At 59.0% G+C, this 20,140-nt stretch overlaps 2 protein-coding genes across 2 annotated transcripts in view; one reads left to right on the top strand and one right to left on the bottom strand.

Annotated features, from left to right (window-relative positions):
• Positions 1-73: 73 nt before the first annotated feature.
• On the top strand, positions 74-12,230 carry LOC131571800 (complement factor B-like). The gene is made up of 10 exons (XM_058824570.1): positions 74-227; positions 1,484-1,581; positions 2,355-2,472; positions 3,716-3,866; positions 5,056-5,132; positions 6,877-7,017; positions 8,501-8,634; positions 9,467-9,516; positions 10,834-11,064; positions 12,056-12,230. Exons 1-10 carry the CDS (start codon positions 221-223, stop codon positions 12,228-12,230), a joined length of 1,182 nt encoding a protein of 393 aa, XP_058680553.1. The 5' UTR covers positions 74-220.
• The window catches only part of NELFE (negative elongation factor complex member E), a 17,395-nt gene continuing 9,286 nt past the window's right edge, over positions 12,032-20,140 (bottom strand). Inside the window, 4 exon segments of the mRNA XM_058824569.1 lie at positions 12,032-12,715; positions 13,696-13,798; positions 16,467-16,521; positions 17,423-17,567. Coding sequence (XP_058680552.1) covers positions 12,633-12,715; positions 13,696-13,798; positions 16,467-16,521; positions 17,423-17,567 — 386 coding nt within the window. The 3' untranslated portion in view covers positions 12,032-12,632.

The following is a 20,140-nucleotide window of genomic DNA, read 5'->3' on the forward strand; positions in this document are numbered from 1 at the left end:
GGGCTGTTTCGGGGCTTGTTTTTGGGGTTGATTTTGGGGTTGATTTTGGGGTTTTTCGGGCTGCCCTGACCCCCTCGCCCCCTCCCCAGACATTTACACCTTCGGCCTGGGGGAGGACCAGGACAGAACCCTCCTGGACGCGCTGGCGTCCAAGAAGAGCGGGGAGACGCACTCGTTCTCGCTGAGGGACATCGAGGACCTGCAGGAGGTGTTCCACCGCATGATCGGTACCTGGCACCCCAAAAACCGCCCCAAAAACCACCCCGGAAATACAAAAAACCTGGCCAGAAATACCAAAAACCCCAAAAAAACAGCCCCAAAACACCAGAAATACCAAAATCTCAAAAAAACCCACCCCAAACCACCAAAAAAACCTGGCCAGAAATACCAAAAACTCAAAAAAACCAGCCCAAAACCCCAAAAAACCTGGCCAGAAATACCAAAAACCCCAAAAAATCCCCAAATCCCCTAAAAACCCCAATCCCAAAAGCCCCAAAAGGCCCCAAATGCCCAAATGCCCCCAGACGAGAGCTCCACGCTGGGGCTGTGCGGGCTCAGCCCAAAAATCCCCAAAAAAACCCCCAAAAATCCCCAAAAAACCCCCCAAAATCCCCAAAACACCCTAAAACACCCCAAAAAAACCCCAAAAAGCCCCAAAACCCCCAAAGGAACCCCAAACTCCACCTAAATAATCCCCCCAAAACCCCCACAAATCCCACCAAAAATCTCCCCAAAAAAACCCCCAAAAATAATAAAAAAAAATCCTGAAAAATCCCAAAAAATCCCCCCAAAAATCCCCCAAAAAAATTCCCAAAAAAAAAATCCCAAAAAATTCTCCAAAAAATCCCAAAAAATTCTCCAAAAAATCCCAAAAAAACCAAAAAATTCCCCAAAAAATCCCAAAAAATCCCCCAAAAAATCCCAAAAAATCCCCCAAAAAATCCCAAAAAATTCTTTAAAAAATCCCAAAAAATTCTCAAAAAAATCCAAAAAAAACCCTAAAAAATCCCAAAAATCCCCCCAAAAAAACCAAAAAATCCCCCAAAAAATCCCAAAAAATCCCCCAAAAATCCCCCAAAAAATCCCAAAAAATTCTTTAAAAAATCCCAAAAAATTCTCCAAAAAGTCCCAAAAAGCCCTAAAAAATCCCAAAAAATCCCCCAAAAAATTCCCAAAAAATTCCCCAAAATTCTCCAAAAAATCCCAAAAAACCCCAAAAAATCCCCCAGAAATCCCAAAAAATCCCCCAAAAATCCCCAAAAAATCCCCAAAAAATTCTCCAAAAAATCCCCAAAAAAACCCAAAAAATCCCCCAAAAAACCCCAAAAAATTCTCCAAAAAATCCCAAAAAAACCCAAAAAATCCCCAAAAAAACCCCAAAAAATTCTCAAAAAAATCCCAAAAAATCCCCAAAAATCCCCAAATCCCCTAAAAAGCCCCAAAATCCCCAAAAAGCCCCAAAAAGCCCCAAATGTCCCGGCAGACGAGAGCTCCACGCTGGGGCTGTGCGGGCTCAGCCTGGAGTTCAGCGCGGCCACGGACAGACAGAGAAACCCCTGGGAGGTGACGGTGACGGTGACGGTGAGCGGGCACGGCTGGCACAGCTGGCACACCTGGGCACACCTGGGCACACCTGGGGACACCTGGGGGGGCTGGGACACACCTGGGCACACCTGGGGACACCTGGGACACAGCTGGGGGGTTTGGGACACACCTGGAACACAGCTGGGCACAGCTGGGCACACCTGGGGCACACCTGGGGCACACCTGGGCACACCTGGGCACACCTGGGCACACACCTGGGGGGGCTGGGGCACACCTGGGCACACCTGAGACACACCTGGGGGGGGCTGGGCACACCTGGGGGGGCTGGGACACACCTGGGACACACCTGGGCACACCTGGGGGGTACCTGGAGGGTACCCAGGGCACACCTGTCACACACCTGGGCACACCTGGGCCACACCTGGGCACACCTGTGACACACCTGGGCACACCTGGGGGGTACCTGGGGCACACCTGGGCACACCTGGGGACACACCTGGGACACACCTGGGGGGGCTGGGACACACCTGGGCACACCTGGGGACACACCTGGGACACACCTGGGACACACCTGGGGGGTTTGGGACACACCTGGGCACAACTGTGACACGCCTGGGCACAGCTGGCACACCTGGGGGGGCTGGGACACAGCTGGGGACACCCGGGACACACCTGGGGGTACCTGGAGCGTTCCTAGGGCACACCTGGGCACACCTGGGGGTACCTGTGACACACCTGAAGGGTACCTGGGGGGTACCTGGGCACACCTGGGCACACCTGGGCACACCTGACCCCTCCCCCCGTTGCAGAGGCCGGGGCGGGGCCAGGAGCGCTGCCAGGGCTCGCTGGTGTCCCCGTACTTCGTGCTGACGGCGGCGCACTGCTTCACCTCCGAGGATGTGCCCACCTGGCTGGGCGTGGACATCGGTGCGGGCACACCTGGGCACACCTGGGCACACCTGGGGACACCTGGGACACCGGGGACACACCTGGGGACACACCTGGGGGGGCTGGGGACACCTGGGGCACTGCCCATTGCTTCACCTCCGAGGATCTGCGCACCTGGCTGGGCGTGGACATCGGTGGGGACACCTGGGCACACCTGGGGACACCTGGGGGGGCTGGGGACACCTGGGGGGGTTGGGCACACCTGGGGACACACCTGGGACACCTGGGACACCTGGGGACACCTGGGGGGGCTGGGCACACCTGGGGCACTGCCCACTGCTTCACCTCCGAGGATCTGCGCACCTGGCTGGGCATGGACATCGGTGGGGACACCTGGGCACACCTGGGGACACACCTGGGGACACCTGGGGGGGCTGGGGACACCTGGGGACACCTGGGACACCGGGGACACACCTGGGGACACACCTGGGGGGGCTGGGGACACCTGGGGCACTGCCCATTGCTTCACCTCCGAGGATGTGCCCACCTGGCTGGGCGTGGACATCGGTGGGGACACCTGGGCACACCTGGGGACACCTGGGGACACCTGGGGACACCTGGGGGGGCTGGGCACACCTGGGGCACTGCCCATTGCTTCACCTCTGAGGGTCTGCCCACCTGGCTGGGCGTGGACATCGGTGGGGACACCGGGGACACTTCTGGGGACACCTGGGGGGGCTGGGGACACCTGGGGACACCTGGGGGACACCTGGGGACATTTGGGACACCTGGGGACACCTCGGGGGGACATCCCTGAATGGGCTGGGGACACCTGAGATACCTGGGGACATTTGGGACACCTGGGGACACCTGGGGGACACCTGGGGACATTTGGGACACCTGAGGACACCTCGGGGGGACATCCCTGAATGGGCTGGGGACACCTGAGATACCTGGGGTCACCTGGGGGGACATTTGGGACACCTGGGACACCTGGGGGGAACAGCTGGGAATGTCCCTGAAAGGGCTGGGGACACCTGGGGACACACCTGGGACACCTGGGGGACATTTGGGGGGATTTGGGGGTTCTTGATGGGATTTTGGGGTTCCTGGTGGGATTTTGGGGGTATTTGAGGATATTTGGGTGGGATTTTGGGGGATCCTGACAGGATTTTGGGGTTCCTGGTGGGATTTTTGGGGATTCCTGGTGGGATTTTGGGGATATTTGAGGATATTTGGGTGGGATTTTGGGGTCTCAGGGTGACTTTGGGGACCCCCCCAGGTTCCCGTGAGCACCGGGGGGTTCGGGGGCTCTTCCTGCACCCCGAGTTCAGCCCCGGCTCGCGGCGGCACCGCGGCGTCCCCGAGTTCTACGACTTCGACGTGGCCCTGGTGCAGCTGGACCGGGCGGTGCCGCCCAGCGACGCCCAGCGGTGAGGGCTGGGGGCGATCCGGGGGGTCCCGGGGGATTTGGGGGGTCCTGGGGGATTTGGGGGGTCCTGGGGGATTTTTGGGGGTCTTGGGTGGGGATTGGGTGGGGATTTGGGGGGTCCTGGGGGATTTGGGGGGTCCCGGAGGAATTTTTGGGGGTCTTGGGTGGGGATTGGGGGGGATTTGGGGAGTTCTGGAGGGGATTTTGGGGGGATTTGGGGGGTTCTGGGTGGGTCCTGGGGGATTTGGGGGGTCCTGGGGGATTTGGGGGGATTTTGGGGATCCTGGGGGAATTTGGGGAGGATTTGGGGGTCCTGGGGGGATTTGGGGGGCTGGGGGATTTTGGGGGGTCTTGGGGAGATTCTGGGGGTCTTGGGTGGGGATTTGGGGGGGATTTTGGGGGGTCCTGGGGGGATTTGGGGGGGATTTGGGGGGTTCTGGAGGGGATTTGGGGGCTCCTGGGGGGATTTTGGGGGGTCTGGGGGGCATTTTGGGGGGTCTGGGGGGATTTGGGGGGATTTTGGGGGATTTTTGGGGGTCTTGGGTGGGGATTGGGTGAGGATTTTGGGGGGTCCTGGGGGGATTTGGGGAGGATTTGGGGGGTTCTGGAGGGGATTTGGGGGGTCTGGGGGGATTTTGGGGGGTCTTGGGGGGATTTTGGGGGGATTTTGGTGGGATTTGGGGGGTTCTGGGTGGGTCCTGGGGGGATTTTGGGGGTCCTGGAGGATTTTGAGGAGATTGGAGGGGATTCGTGGGGGGATTTGGGGGGATTTTGGGGGGTCCTGGGGGGATTTGGGGGGGATTTGGGGGGTCCTGGGGGGATTTGGGGGGGGAACTGGGGGATTTGGAGGAGGTTTGGGGGGATTTTGGGGGGGTCCTGGGGGATTTTTGGGTGGATTTTGGGGGTCCTTGGGGGGATTTTGGGGGTCCTGGGGGGATTTGGGGGGGATTGGAGGAGATTTGGGGGGGGGGGGGGTGGGGGGGGTCGTGGGGGGGGGTCCTGGGGAATTTGAGGGGGATTTGGGGGGTCTTGGGGGGATTTTGGGGGGTCCTGGGTGGGCCCAAGGGGGATTTTGGGGGGTCCTGGAGGGATTTTGGGGGGATTTGTGGGGTCCTGGGGGAATTTGGGGGGTCCTGGAGGTGTTTTTGGGGTGCAGCCCCCTCCCCTCATTTCCCCGGTGTCGCCCCCAGCCCCATTTGCCTGCCCTGCACCGAGGGCGCCGCGCGGGCGCTGAGGCTGCCGGAGAGGAGCTCGTGCGAGGAGCACCGTGAGACCCCTCCCCAAATTCACCGGGGACCCCTCCCCAAATCCATCAGGGACCCCTGAGACCCCCGGGACACCCTGGGACCCTCCCCAAATCTATCAGGGACCCCTGAGACCCCTCCCCCAAATTCACCGGGGACCCTCCCCAAATCCATCAGGGACCCCCGAGACCCCTCCCCAAATCCATCAGGGACCCCCGAGACCCCTCCCCAAATTACACCCTAGGACCCTCCCCAAATCTATCAGGGACCCCTGAGACCCCTCCCCAAATTACACCCTGGGACCCTCCCCAAATCCATCAGGGACCCCCGAGACCCCTCCCCAGATTACACCCTGGGACCCTCCCCAAATCCATCAGGGACCCCTGAGACCCCTCCCCCAAATTCACCGGGGACCCCTCCCCAAATCCATCAGGGACCCCTGAGACCCCTCCCCCAATTCACCAGGGACCCTCCCCAAATCCATCAGGGACCCCCTGAGACCCCTCCCCAAATTACACCCTGGGACCCCTCCCCAAATCCATCAGGGACCCCTGAGACCCCTCCCCCAATTCACCAGGGACCCTCCCCAAATCCATCAGGGACCCCTGAGACCCCTCCCCAAATTACACCCTGGGACCCCTCCCCAAATCCATCAGGGACCCCTGAGACCCCTCCCCAAATTACACCCTGGGACCCCTCCCCAAATCCATCAGGGACCCCCGAGACCCCTCCCCCAAATTACACCCTGGGACCCCTCCCCAAATCCATCAGGGACCCCCGAGACCCCTCCCCAAATTCACCGGGGACCCCTCCCCAAATCCATCAGGGACCCCCGAGACCCCTCCCCAAATTACACCCTGGGACCCCTCCCCAAATCCATCAGGGACCCCTGAGACCCCCTCCCCAAATTACACCCTGGGACCCTCCCCAAATCCATCAGGGACCCCTGAGACCCCTCCCCAAATTCACCGGGGACCCCTCCCCAAATCCCCTAAGGACCACTGTGGGAGACCCCTCCCCAAATTACACCCTGGGACCCCTCCCCAAATCCATCAGGGACCCCCTGAGACCCCTCCCCAAATTCATCAGGGACCCCCAAAATCCCCTGGGACCCCTCCCCAAATTCATCAGGGACCCCCAAAATCCCCCGGGACCCCTCCCCAAATTCATCAGGGATCCCTCCCCAAATTACACCCAGGAACCCCAAAATCCCCCAGGACCCCTCCCCAAATTCATCAGGGACTCCCTGAGACCCCCGGGACCCCTCCCCAAATTACACCCAGGGACCCCAAAATCCACCAGGGACCCCTCCCCAAATACACCAGGGACCCCCGGGACCCCCCCAAATCCCAGCAGGGACCCCCTGGGACCCCCCCCAAATTCCCCTTGGGGACCCCCCCGAACCCTCCCAGGGACCCCCTCAGACCCCCGGGACCCCTCCCCAATCCATCAGGGACCCCCGAGACCCCCCCCCAAATCACACCAGGGACCCCCTGAGACCCCCAGGACCCCGTGACCTCCCCCTGACCCCGTGACCCCTGCGTGACCCCGTGACCCCTGCGTGACCCCATGACCCCCGCGTGACCCCGTGACCCCCGCGTGACCCCGTGACCCCCGCGTGACCCCAGGCCGGCTGCTGCTGCCCCCCAAGAACGTGGAGGCGTTTTCCCCTGAACCCCCCATGACCCCGTGACCCCATGACCTCCCTGTGACCCCGTGACCCCTCCGTGACCCCCGCGTGACCCCGTGACCTCTCCGTGACCCCAGGCCGGCTGCTGCTGCCCCCCAAGAACGTGGAGGCGTTCTTCCTGCACCCGCGCCGCCCCGCGGGGCTCCAGCGCCAGAGGGTCCTCATCAAGCTGGGGACCAGGTCCGTCCGTCCGTCCGTCCGCGTCCGTCTGTCCGTCCGTCCGTTTCCGTCTGTGCTCTCTGCGTGCCCGTCTGTCCTGTCCTGTGTCCTCTGTCCGCCCGTCTGTGCTCTCTGTGCCCTGTGTCCGTGCGTCCGTTCCGTCACCCTCCCGTGTCCGTCTGCCCCTTCCTGTGTCCGTGCGTCCGTCCGTCACCGTCCCGTGTCCCCCCCGTGTCCGTCTGTCCCCTCTGTGTCCGTCTGTCCCTCCCCGTGTCCGTCTGTCCCCTCCTGTACTTGTCCGTCACCTGTCGCGTCCCTGTGTCCGTCTGTCCCCTCTGTGTGTCCCCAACGTCCCCACTGTCCCCACTGATGTCCCCCAGTGATGTCCCCAATGTCCCCAACGCCCCCAATGTCTCCAATCCCCCCAACTGTCCCCACTGTCCCCCACTGTCCCCCACTGTCCCCTCTCTGTCCCCACTGATGTCCCCACTGATGTCCCCTGTGTGTCCCCTCCCTGTCTCCTGCGTGTCCCTTCCATGTCCCCACTGATGTCCCCTGCGTGTCCCCACTGATGTCCCCTCCATGTCCCCTCTCTGTCCCCTGCGTGTCCCCACTGATGTCCCCTGTGTGTCCCCTGCGTGTCCCCACTGATGTCCCCTCCCTGTCCCCTGCGTGTCCCTTGCGTGTCCCCCGCGTGTCCCCACTGATGTCCCCACTGATGTCCCCTGTGTGTCCCCACTGATGTCCCCTCTCTGTCCCCACTGATGTCCCCCACTGATGTCCCCTGCGTGTCCCCACTGATGTCTCCTCTCTGTCCCCTGCGTGTCCCCTGCGTGTCCCCAATCCCCCCAATGATGTCCCCACTGATGTCCCCTCTCTGTCCCCTCCGTGTCCCCACTGATGTCCCCTGTGTGTCCCCTCCGTGTCCCCACTGATGTCCCCCTCCGTGTCCCCACTGATGTCCCCGTCCCTGTCCCCTCCCTGTCCCCTGCGTGTCCCCTCCATGTCCCCTGCGTGTCCCCTGCGTGTCCCCACTGATGTCCCCTGCGTGTCCCCTCCGTGTCCCCTGCGTGTCCCCCTGCGTGTCCCCACTGATGTCCCCTCCCTGTCCCCTGCGTGTCCCTTGCGTGTCCCCCGCGTGTCCCCACTGTCCCCCTCCGTGTCCCCACTGATGTCCCCTCTCTGTCCCCACTGATGTCCCCACTGATGTCCCCTGCGTGTCCCCTCCGTGTCCCCACTGATGTCCCCTGCGTGTCCCCACTGATGTCCCCTCCATGTCCCCTCTCTGTCCCCTCCGTGTCCCCACTGATGTCCCCTGCGTGTCCCCTGCGTGTCCCCTGCGTGTCCCCACTGATGTCCCCTCTCTGTCCCCTGCGTGTCCCCACTGATGTCCCCTCTCTGTCCCCTGTGTGTCCCCACTGATGTCCCCTGCGTGTCCCCAATCCCCCCACTGATGTCCCCTGCGTGTCCCCACTGATGTCCCCTGCGTGTCCCCACTGATGTCCCCTGCGTGTCCCCTGCGTGTCCCCTGCGTGTCCCCAGCGGGCTCCGTGCGAGGCCGACGCTCTCCGTGCCCCCCCCCTACGCCAACGTCACCTCCCTGGACGACGTCGTCACCGCCCGGTTCCTGTGCTCGGGGGGCCACGAGCCCCAGGTGGACCCCAACGCCTGCCCAGGTACGCACCGACCAGTACGGACCAGTATAAACCAGTACGGACCAGTAGGAACCCATACAAACCAGTATAAACCAGTATAAACCAGTATGGACCAGTACAAACCAGTACGGACTAGCACGGACCAGTATGGACCAGTAGGAATCCATACAAACCAGTATAAACCAGTATAAACCAGTATGGACCAGTACGGACTAGTATAAACCAGTATAGACCAGTAGGGACCAGTATAAACCACTATGGACCAGTATAAACCAGTATAAACCAGTATGGACCAGTATAAACCACTATAAACCAGTATGGACCAGTATAAACCACTATAAACCAGTATAAACCAGTACGGACCAGTATAAACCACTATAAACCAGTACGGACCAGTATAAACCAGTATAAACCAGTACGGACCAGTATAAACCAGTATGGACCACTATGGACCAGTATGGACCAGTATAGACCAGTATAAACCAGTATGGACCAGTATGGACCAGTACGGACCAGTATGGACCAGTATAAACCAGTATGGACCAGTATAAACCAGTATACACCAGTAGGAACCAGTATGGACCACTATAAATGAGTATAGACCAGTATAAACCAGTCCACCCCAGTTTGATCCCAGTCCATCCCAGTTTATCCCAGTTTGATCCCAGTCCCTCCCAGTCCATCCCAGTTTATCCCAGTCCCTCCCAGTTTGATCCCAGTCCCTCCCAGTCCCTCCCAGTCCATCCCAGTTTATCCCAGTTTGATCCCAGTCCCTCCCAGTCCCTCCCAGTCCATCCCAGTTTATCCCAGTCCCTCCCAGTCCCTCCCAGTCCATCCCAGTTTCCCCCCACAGGTGACTCCGGTGGCCCCGTCGTTGTCACCTGGGGGAAGCGACACTTCCAGGTCAGGGGGGAAACTGGGATGGACTGGGATGGGAACTGGGGATACTGGGATGGACTGGGATGGGACTGGGGGGAACTGGGAGGGACTGGGAGGAACTGGGAATGGATCAAGATGGACTGGAAGGGATTGGGACAGACTGGGATCAAACTGGGATGGGCTGCGATGGGAACTGGGGACACTGGGGACACTGTGGGTGCTGGGATGGGAACTGGGAGGAACTGGTTTATACTGGGATGGGAACTCGGACTGGGAGGGACTGGGGACATTGGGGACACTGTGGATACTGGGATGGGAACTGGGGGCACTGGGGACACTGGTTTATACTGGGATGGGAACTGGGAGGAACTGGGATGAACTGGGAGGGACTGGGATGGGAACTGGGGACACTGTGGATACTGGGATGGGAACTGGGAGGGACTGGGAGGGACTGGGATCAAACTGGGAGGGACTGGGATGGACTGGGGACATTGGGGACACTGTGGATACTGGGATGGCAACTGGGGGCACTGGGGACACTGGGATGGACTGGGATGGACTGGGAGGAACTGGGAATGGATCGAGATGGACTGGAAGGGATTGGGACAGACTGGGATCAAACTGGGATGGGCTGGGATGGGAACTGGGGACACTGGGGACACTGGGGACACTGGTTTATACTGGGATGGGAACTGGGAGGAACTGGGATGGACTGGGATGGACTGGGATCAAACTGGGATGGGAACTGGGGACACTGGGGACACTGTGGATGCTGGGATGGGAACTGGGAGGAACTGGGGGACACTGGGACGGGAACTGGGACAAACTGGTGCTCCCAGGCGTGGGGCTGACCCCAAGGTGACCCCAGGTGGGTGTGGCCAGTCAGGGCGTGGCCTGTGACCCCTGGGTGGGTGTGTCCCTGTCCCCATGTGGGCGTGGTCAGTGACCCTGATGGGCGTGTCCCTGTCTCCCCGGGTGGGCGTGGTCAGTGACCCTGATGGGCGTGTCCCCTGTTCCCCCATGTGGGCGTGGTCAGTGACCCTGATGGGCGTGTCCCTGTGTCCCCATGTGGGCGTGGTCAGTGACCCTGATGGGCGTGTCCCTGTCCCCCCGGGTGGGCGTGGTCAGTGACCCTGATGGGCGTGTCCCTGTCCCCATGTGGGCGTGGTCAGTGACCCTGATGGGCGTGTCCCTGTCCCCCGGGTGGGCGTGGTCAGTGACCCTGATGGGCGTGTCCCTGTGTCCCCATGTGGGCGTGGTCAGTGACCCTGATGGGCGTGTCCCTGTGTCCCCATGTGGGCGTGGTCAGTGACCCTGATGGGCGTGTCCCTGTCTCCCCAGGTGGGCGTGGTCAGCTGGGGCGTGGTCCCCGCCTGCGAGCTGCGCCGCGCCCCCGGCCACGCCCGCGATTTCCACATCAACGTCTTCGAGGTGCTGCCCTGGCTGCGGGAGCGGCTGCGCCACGAGGACCTGGGCTTCCTGTCCTAGGGCACACCTGGGCACACCTGGGCACACCTGGGTACCTGGGGGCACCTGGGCACACCTGGGCACACCTGGGTACCTGGGCTTCCTGTCCTAGGGCACACCTGGGCACACCTGGGTACCTGGGTACCTGGGGGCACCTGGGCACACCTGGGGAACCTGGGGTACCTGTCCTAGGGCACACCTGGGGAACCTGGGTACCTGGGCTTCCTGTCCTAGGGCACACCTGGGCACACCTGGGCACACCTGGGTACCTGGGCTTCCTGTCCTAGGGCACACCTGGGCACACCTGGGGTACCTGGGCACACTTGGGCACACCTGGGCACACCTGGGGTACCTGGGTACCTGGGCTTCCTGTCCTAGGGCACACCTGGGCACACCTGGGGGCACCTGGGGTACCTGGGCACACCTGGGGAACCTGGGCTTCCTGTCCTAGGGCACACCTGGGCACACCTGGGTGCACCTGGACACAACCGGAGCCACCCTGGGCACACCTGGGGCACACCTGGAACTACCCTGGACATAACTGGAACTACCCTGGATACACCTGGGCACACCTGGAGCCACCCTGGGCACACCTGGGGGTATCTGGGATACACCTGGGCACACCTGGGGGCATCCTGGAACTGTCTTGGATACACCTGGGCACACCTGGGGGTATCTGGGATACACCTGGGCACACCTGGGGGCATCCTGGAACTGTCCTGGATACACCTGGGCACACCTGGGGGTATCTGGGATACACCTGGGCACACCTGGGGGCATCCTGGAACTGTCCTGGATACACCTGGGCACACCTGGGGGTATCTGGGATACACCTGGGCACACCTGGGGGCATCCTGGAACTGTCCTGGATACACCTGGGCACACCTGGGGGTGTCTGGGATACACCTGGGCACACCTGGACATGCCCTGGAGCCACCCTGGAGCTGTCCTGGGCACACCTGGGCACACCTGGGCACACCCCAAACAGAACCCAGCCGTCCCTGTCCCCCCCTCAGGTGACAATAAACACATCCCTGCCCCCCCCCGGGTGACAGTGGCCCTGTCCGTGTGTCCGTCTGTCCTTTATTGCCCCCAGACAGGTGACCCTGTCCGTCTGTCCGTCCGTCCGTCCGTCACTGCCCCCCAAACAGGTGACAGTGTCCGTCTGTCCGTCTGTCCGTCCGTCACTGCCCCCTGGACAAACCCATGACAATGATCCTGTCCGTCTGTCCGTCCATCTGTCCCTTATCGGCCACCGAACAGATCCATGAACACAATGACCGCGTCCGTCTGTCCGTGTGTCTGTCCTTTATTGCCCCCCAAACAGGTGACAGTGTCCGTGTGTCCGTCTGTCTGTCCGTCACTGCCCCCCAAAAACAAAGCCATGAACACAATGACCCTGTCCGTGTGTCCGTCTGTCCGTCCATCACTGCCCCCCAAACAGGTGACAGTGTCCGTCTGTCCGTCCGTCACTGCCCCCTGGACAGACCCATGACAATGATCCTGTCCGTCTGTCCGTCCGTCACTGCCCCCCAAAAACAGACCCATGAACACAATGAGCCTGTCCGTGTGTCCGTCCCTCTGTCCTTTATTGCCCCCCCGGACGCCTCCACGAGCACAATGACCGCGTCCGTGTGTCCGTGTGTCCGTGTGTCCGCGTGTCCGTCCGTCCGTCACTGCCCCCCGAACAGATCCTCGTTGTAAACCACCTGTGTCCGTTTGTCCCGGTGCGAGCCCTTGGCGCTGTTCTTCACCGCTGGGGGGGGGGGGCACAGGGGAGGGGGTCAGGGGGACCCCGAAACCCCCCCAGGACCCCCCCAGGATCCCCCAAATCCCCCCAGGACCCCCCAGGATCCCCCAAAACCCCCCCAGGACCCCCCAGGAACCCCCAAATCCCCCCAGGACCCCCCAAATGCCCCCCAGATTCACCCAGGGCCCCCCCAAATCCCTCCCAGACTCCCCTCAGTTCCCCCCCAGGACCCCCCCCAGGACCCCCAAACTCCCCCCAGAGCCCCCAAATCCCCCCCAGACTCACCCAGGGACCCCCAGATTCCCCCAGGACCCCCCAAATCCCCCCCCAGGTTCACCCAGAGCCCCCCCAGCTCCCACCCAATTCCCTCCAGGACCCCCCAAATCGCCCCCAGACTCACCCAGGGACCCCCAGAGCCCCCCTAAATTCCCCCCAGAACCCCCCAAATCCCCCCCAGAGCCCCCTCAGGACCCTCAGACTCACCAAGGACCCCCCAGGACCCCCCCAGAAGCCCCCAGGACCCCCAATTCCCCCCAGGGACCCCCAATTCCGCCCCCAGACTCACCCAGGGAGCCTGAGGACCACCCAGGACCCTTCAGGACCCCCCAAATCCCCCCCAGACTCACCCAGGGACCCCCAATTCCCCCCCAGGGACCCCCCCCCAAATCGCCCCCAGAGCCCCCAGACTCACCCAGGGACCCCCAATTCCCCCCAGGATCCCCCCCAAATCCCCCCCAGACTCACTCAGGGACCCCCAATTCCCCCCAGGGACCCCCCCAAATCCCCCCCAAATCCCCCCCAGACTCACCCAGGGACCCCCAATTCCCCCCAGGGAACCCCCCCAAATCCCCCCCAAATCGCCCCCAGACTCACCCAGGGACCCCCAATTCCCCCCAGGGACCCCCCAAATCCCCCCCAGACTCACCCAGGGACCCCCAGATCCCCCCAGGGACCCCCCAAATCGCCCCCAGGGCCCCCAGACTCACCCAGGGACCCCCAGAGGGATTTGCCGGTGGCCGCGTCCAGCAGCGGCTGCTTGCGGGCGATGCTGACCTTGAGCTGCACGTCCTGGACCACGGCCCCGTTCAGCTGGGGGCGCCCCGAAAACGGCACAAACCAGGCACAAATCAGCACAAATTACACCCCAAAAACGGCCCAAACCAGGCAAAAATCAGGGTTCAATTACACCCCAAAAACGGCACAAACCAGAAAAAAATCAGGGTTTAATTACACCCCAAAAACAGCACAAACCAGGCAAAAATCAGCACAAATTACACCCCAAAAACGGTACAAATCAGGGTTTAATTACACCCCAAAAACGGCACAAACCAGAAAAAAATCAGGGTTTAATTACACCCCAAAAACGGGCAGAAATCAGACAAAAATCAGGGTTTAATTACACCCCAAAACCGGCACAAACCAGGCAAAAATCAGGGTTTAATTACACCCCAAAACCGGTACAAATTAGGGTTTAATTACACCCCAAAAACGGCACAAACCAGAAAAAAAATCAGGGTTCAATTACACCCCAAAAACGGCACAAACCAGACAAAAATCAGGGTTTAATTACACCCCAAAAACGGCACAAACCAGAAAAAAATCAGGGTTTAATTACACCCCAAAAACGGCACAAACCAGAAAAAAATCAGGGTTTAATTACACCCCAAAAACGGCACAAACCAGACAAAAATCAGGGTTCAATTACACCCCAAAACCGGCACAAATCAGGGTTTAATTACACCCCAAAAACGGCACAAACCAGGCAAAAATCAGGGTTCAAGTACACCCCAAAAACGGCACAAACCAGAAAAAAATCGGCATAAATTACACCCCAAAAACTGCACAAATCAGGGTTTAATTACACCCCAAAACCGGCACAAATTAGGGTTTAATTATGCCCCAAAAACGGGCAGAAATCAGACAAAAATCAGGGTTTAATTACACCCCAAAAACAGCACAAATCAGGGTTTAATTACACCCCAAAAACGGCACAAACCAGACAAAAATCAGGGCTTAATTACACCCCAAAAATGGCACAAACCAGACAAAAATTGGCATAAATTACACCCCAAAAACGGCACAAGTCAGGGTTTAATTACACCCCAAAAATGGCACAAATCAGACAAAAATCGGCACAAATTACACCCCAAAAACGGCACAAATCAGACAAAAATCACAGCCAAAAAATGGCACAAACAACACCCAAATCACAGCCAAAAATCAGCCTAATTCTCACACAAATCACACCCCAAAAATGGCACAAATCAGAGATAAATCACAGTGAAAAATGGCACAAATCAGGGATAAATTACACCCCAAAAATGGCACAAATCAGAGATAAACTACAGCCAAAAATGGCACAAATCAGGGATAAATTACCCCCCAAAAATGGCACAAATCAGGGATAAACTACAGCCAAAAATGGCAAAAATCAGGGATAAACTACAGCCAAAAATGGCAAAAATCAGGGATAAACTACAGCCAAAAATGGTGAAAATCAGGGATAAACTACAGCCAAAAATGGCACAAATCAGGGATAAATTAGACCCAAAAAATGGCACAAATTGCATCCCAAAACCAGCACAAATCAAACACAAATCACCCCTCAAAACCAGCAAAAATCACACACAAATCACAGCCAAAACACGGCACAAATCAGAGCCAAATCACACCCTAAAACCAGCACAAATCACTCCCCAAAATCAGCCCAATCACACCCAAAAATCAGCACAAATCACTCCCAAAAATCAGCCCAATCACACCCAAAAATCATCACAAATCACTCCCAAAAATCATCACAAATTACTCCCAAAAATCAGCCCAATCACACCCAAAAATTATCACAAATCACTCAAAAAAATCGGCCCAATCACACCCAAAAATCATCACAAATTACTCCCAAAAATCAGCACAAATCACTCCCAAAAATCATCACAAACTACTCCCAAAAATCAGCCCAATCACACCCAAAAATCATCACAAATCACACCCAAAAATCAGCCCAATCACACCCAACAATCATCACAAATCACTCCCCAAAATCAGCCCAATCACACCCAAAAATCGGCCGAAATCACTCCCAAAAATCATCACAAATCACACCCAAAAATCATCACAAATCACTCCCCAAAATCAGCCCAATCACACCCAAAAATCGGCCGAAATCACTCCCAAAAATCATCACAAATCACTCCCAAAAATCGGCCCAATCACACCCAAAAATCGGCCGAAATCACTCCCAAAAATCATCACAAATCACTCCCAAAAATCGGCCCAATCACACCCAAAAATCATCACAAATCACTCCCAAAAATCAGCACAAATCACTCCCAAAAATCGGCCCAATCACACCCAAAAATCAGCACAAATCACTCCCAAAAATCATCACAAATTACTCCCAAAAATCAGCCCAATCACTCCCAAAAATCAGCACAAATTACTCCCAAAAATCAGCACAAATTACTCCCAAAAATCAGCACAAATCACCCCCAAAAATCAGCACAAATCAGAGCCCAATCACACCCCCAAAACAACACAAATCTCACGTAAATCACACCCCAAAAAGCCCAAATCAGACACAAATCACACCCAAAAAACCCAGCACAAATCTCACCCAAATCCCACCCCAAACCCCCCAAATCCCCCCAAACCCAACCCTAAATCCCACCCCAAACCCCCCCAAACCCCCCAAACCCCCCCAAACCTCCCCAAATCCCCCCAAACTCCCCAAATCCCCCCCAAACGCCCCCAGCCCCACCTCGGCCATGGCCTGGTCGGCCGATTCCATCTTCTCAAAGGTGACAAAGGCACAGCTGAGGGGACAGACGGACACGGGGGGGTGGGGACATGGCAGGCCACGCCCACACGCACATGTGGCCACACCCACTTTGGCCACACCCACCAAAACCCCACCTGTTTGTGCCCCACCCACCTTTAGCTCCACCCCAACCATGCCCCACCCCATTTGGCTCCTCCCACATGTGACCCCACCCATTTTTGGCTCCTCCCACATGTGACCGCACCCCATTTAGCTCCTCCCACATGCGATGCCACCCACTTTTGGCTCCTCCCACGTGTGACCACACCCACTTTTGGCTCCTCCCACATGTGACCCCACCCACTTGTGGATCCTCCCACATGTGACCACACCCACTTTTGGCTCCTGCGATTAGTGACCACACCCACTTCTGGCTCCTCCCAAGTGTGACCCCGCCCACTTTTGGCTCCTCCCACCTGTGACCACACCCACTTTGGCTCCTCTGATTAGTGACCACACCCATTCCAGCTCCACCCTCAGCTCATAACCCCGCCCACAGCCCCACCCTTGTGCCCCACCCTCCCAGGCCCCGCCCACTTGTTGGGCGTGTCCATGGATGGGTTGATTATGTCACCAATGACCACGCCCAACCAGGCCCCACCCACTTGAGGGGTGTGTCCATGGGTGGGTTGATGATGTCAGCAATGACCACACCCACCCAAAGCCCCGCCCCCAGCCCCACCCACTTATGGGGACATGTCCATGGATGGGTTGATGATGTCACCCATGACCACACCCACCCCCAGGCCACACCCACTTATGGGGACATGTCCAAGGACAGGTTGATGATGTCACCCATGACCCCGCCCAGCCGAAGCCCCACCCACTTGCAGGGCGTGTCCATGGAGATGCTGATGATGTCACCCATTACCCCGCCCACCCGAAGCCCCACCCACTTGCGGGGCGTGTCCATGGAGAGGTCGATGATGGCGCCGAAGGGGCCGAAGGCTCCGCGCAGCAGCTCCGGGCTCAGCTCGGCCCCGTGCACGTACAGGGTGTTCCCCTTGCGGGGGGGGCGGCGCTCGGGGAACGAGTCCGACCCTGGGGGGGCGACGAGAGACCCCCAAGATTGGGGTGAGACCCCTGGGAATGGGGAGAGACCCCCCAGGATTGGGGTGAGACCCCTGGGAATGGGGAGAGACCCCCCAAGATTGGGGTGAGACCCCTGGGAATGGGGAGAGACCCCCCAAGATTGGGGTGAGACCCCTGGGAATGGGGAGAGACCCCCCAAGACGGGAGAGACCCCTGGGAATGGGGAGAGACCCCCCAAGATTGGGGTGAGACCCCTGGGAATGGGGAGAGACCCCCGGGAATGGGGACATGGAATAGGGAGAGACCCCCCAAGATTGGGATGAGACCCCTGGGAATGGGGAGAGACCCCCCAGGATTGGGGTGAGACCCCTGGGAATGGGGAGAGACCCCCCAGGATTGGGACAGACCCCTGGGAATGGGGAGAGACCCCCAAGATTGGGACAGACCCCTGGGAATGGGGAGAGACCCCCAAGATTGGGGTGAGACCCCTGGGAATGGGGAGAGACCCCCCAGGATTGGGGTGAGACCCCTGGGAATGGGGAGAGACCCCCAAGATTGGGGTGAGACCCCTGGGAATGGGGAGAGACCCCCGGGAATGGGGACATGGAATAGGGAGAGACCCCCCAAGATTGGGATGAGACCCCTGGGAATGGGGAGAGACCCCCCAAGACGGGAGAGACCCCTGGGAATGGGGAGAGACCCCCCAAGACTGGGGTGAGACCCCTGGGAATGGGGAGAGACCCCCCAAGATTGGGGTGAGACCCCTGGGAATGGGGAGAGACCCCCCAAGATTGGGGTGAGACCCCTGGGAATGGGGAGAGACCCCCAAGATTGGGGTGAGACCCCTGGGAATGGGGAGAGACCCCCCAAGACGGGAGAGACCCCTGGGAATGGGGAGAGACCCCCCAAGATTGGGGTGAGACCCCTGGGAATGGGGAGGGACCCCCAGGATTGGGGTGAGACCCCTGGGAATGGGGAGAGACCCCCAAGATTGGGGTGAGACCCCTGGGAATGGGGAGAGACCCCCGGGAATGGGGACACGGAATGGGGACAGACCCCTGGGATTGAGGAGAGACCCCCGGGACTGGGGTGAGACCCCCAAGATTGGGGAGAGACCCCCGGGATTGGGACAGACCCCTGGGAGTGGGGAGAGACCCCCAGAATTGGGGTGAGACCCCCAGAATTAGGGACACGGAATGGGGAGAGACCCCCGGGACTGGGGAGAGACCCTCAGGAATGGGGAGAGACCTCCGAGAATGAGGAGAGACCCCCAGGAAACGGGGAGAGACCCTTGAGATTGGGGACAGACCCCCCAAAATTGGGGACAGACCCCTGGGAGTGGGGAGAGACCCCTGGGAGTGGGGACATGGGATGGAAACAGACCCCCAAGATTGGGGTGAGACCCCCGGGATTGGGGAGAGACCCCCGGGACTGGGGAGAGACCCCCAGGATGGGGACATGGAACAGGGACAGACCCCTGAAATTGGGGACACCCACCCAGGACCCCCTCAGGACCCCCCAAGCACCCCCAGAACCCCCCCAGGAGCTTTAAGAGCCCCCCCCAAAGAAGTTTTAAGGCTCCCCAAAAATTTTCAAACACCCCCATGGGGTTTTAAGACCCCCCCCCAAAAAGGTTTCAAGCCTCCCCCAGGGGGTTTTAAGACCCCCCCCAAATAAAGTTTCAAGACCCCCCCTCATTAAGGTTTTTAGACCCCCCCCAATAAGGTTTCAAGGCCCCCCAATAAAGTTTCAAGACCCCCCCCCTTAAGGTTTTTAGACCCCCCCATTAAGGTTTCAAGGCCCCCCAATAAAGTTTCAAGCCCCCCCATTAAGGTTTTTAGACCCCCCCCAATAAGGTTTCAAGGCCCCCCAATAAAGTTTCAAGACCCCCCCCCCTTAAGGTTTTTAGACCCCCCCATTAAGGTTTCAAGGCCCCCCAATAAAGTTTCAAGACCCCCCCCATTAAGGCTTTTAGACCCCCCCCACTAAGGTTTCAAGGCCCCCCAATAAAGTTTCAAGCCCCCCCATTAAGGTTTTTAGACGCCCCCCCATTAAGGTTTCAAGGCCCCCCAATAAAGTTTCAAGCCCCCCCATTAAGGTTTTTAGAGCCCCCCCCATTAAGGTTTCAAGGCCCCCCAATAAAGTTTCAAGCCCCCCCCCCTTAAGGTTTTTAGACCCCCCCCATTAAGGTTTCAAGGCCCCCCCAATAAAGTTTCAAGACCCCCCCCATTAAGGTTTCAAGGCCCCCCAATAAAGTTTCAAGACCCCCCCCCATTAAGGTTTTTAGACCCCCCCCCCATTAAGGTTTCAAGGCCCCCCAATAAAGTTTCAAGACCCCCCCCATTAAGGCTTTTAGACCCCCCCCACTAAGGTTTCAAGGCCCCCCAATAAAGTTTCAAGCCCCCCCATTAAGGTTTTTAGACCCCCCCCATTAAGGTTTCAAGGCCCCCCAATAAAGTTTCAAGCCCCCCCATTAAGGTTTTTAGAGCCCCCCCCATTAAGGTTTCAAGGCCCCCCAATAAAGTTTCAAGCCCCCCCCCCCTTAAGGTTTTTAGACCCCCCCCATTAAGGTTTCAAGGCCC

This window comes from Ammospiza caudacuta, unplaced genomic scaffold, assembly GCF_027887145.1.
Source record: "Ammospiza caudacuta isolate bAmmCau1 unplaced genomic scaffold, bAmmCau1.pri scaffold_365, whole genome shotgun sequence".
NCBI lineage: Eukaryota > Metazoa > Chordata > Aves > Passeriformes > Passerellidae > Ammospiza > Ammospiza caudacuta.

Coding starts and splice junctions, on each gene's coding strand:
- LOC131571800 (XM_058824570.1), top strand. Junction 3,867..5,055: donor CCGCCCAGCGACGCCCAGCG/GTGAGGGCTGGG, acceptor TGTCGCCCCCAG/CCCCATTTGCCTGCCCTGCA. Junction 5,133..6,876: donor GAGCTCGTGCGAGGAGCACC/GTGAGACCCCTC, acceptor CCGTGACCCCAG/GCCGGCTGCTGCTGCCCCCC.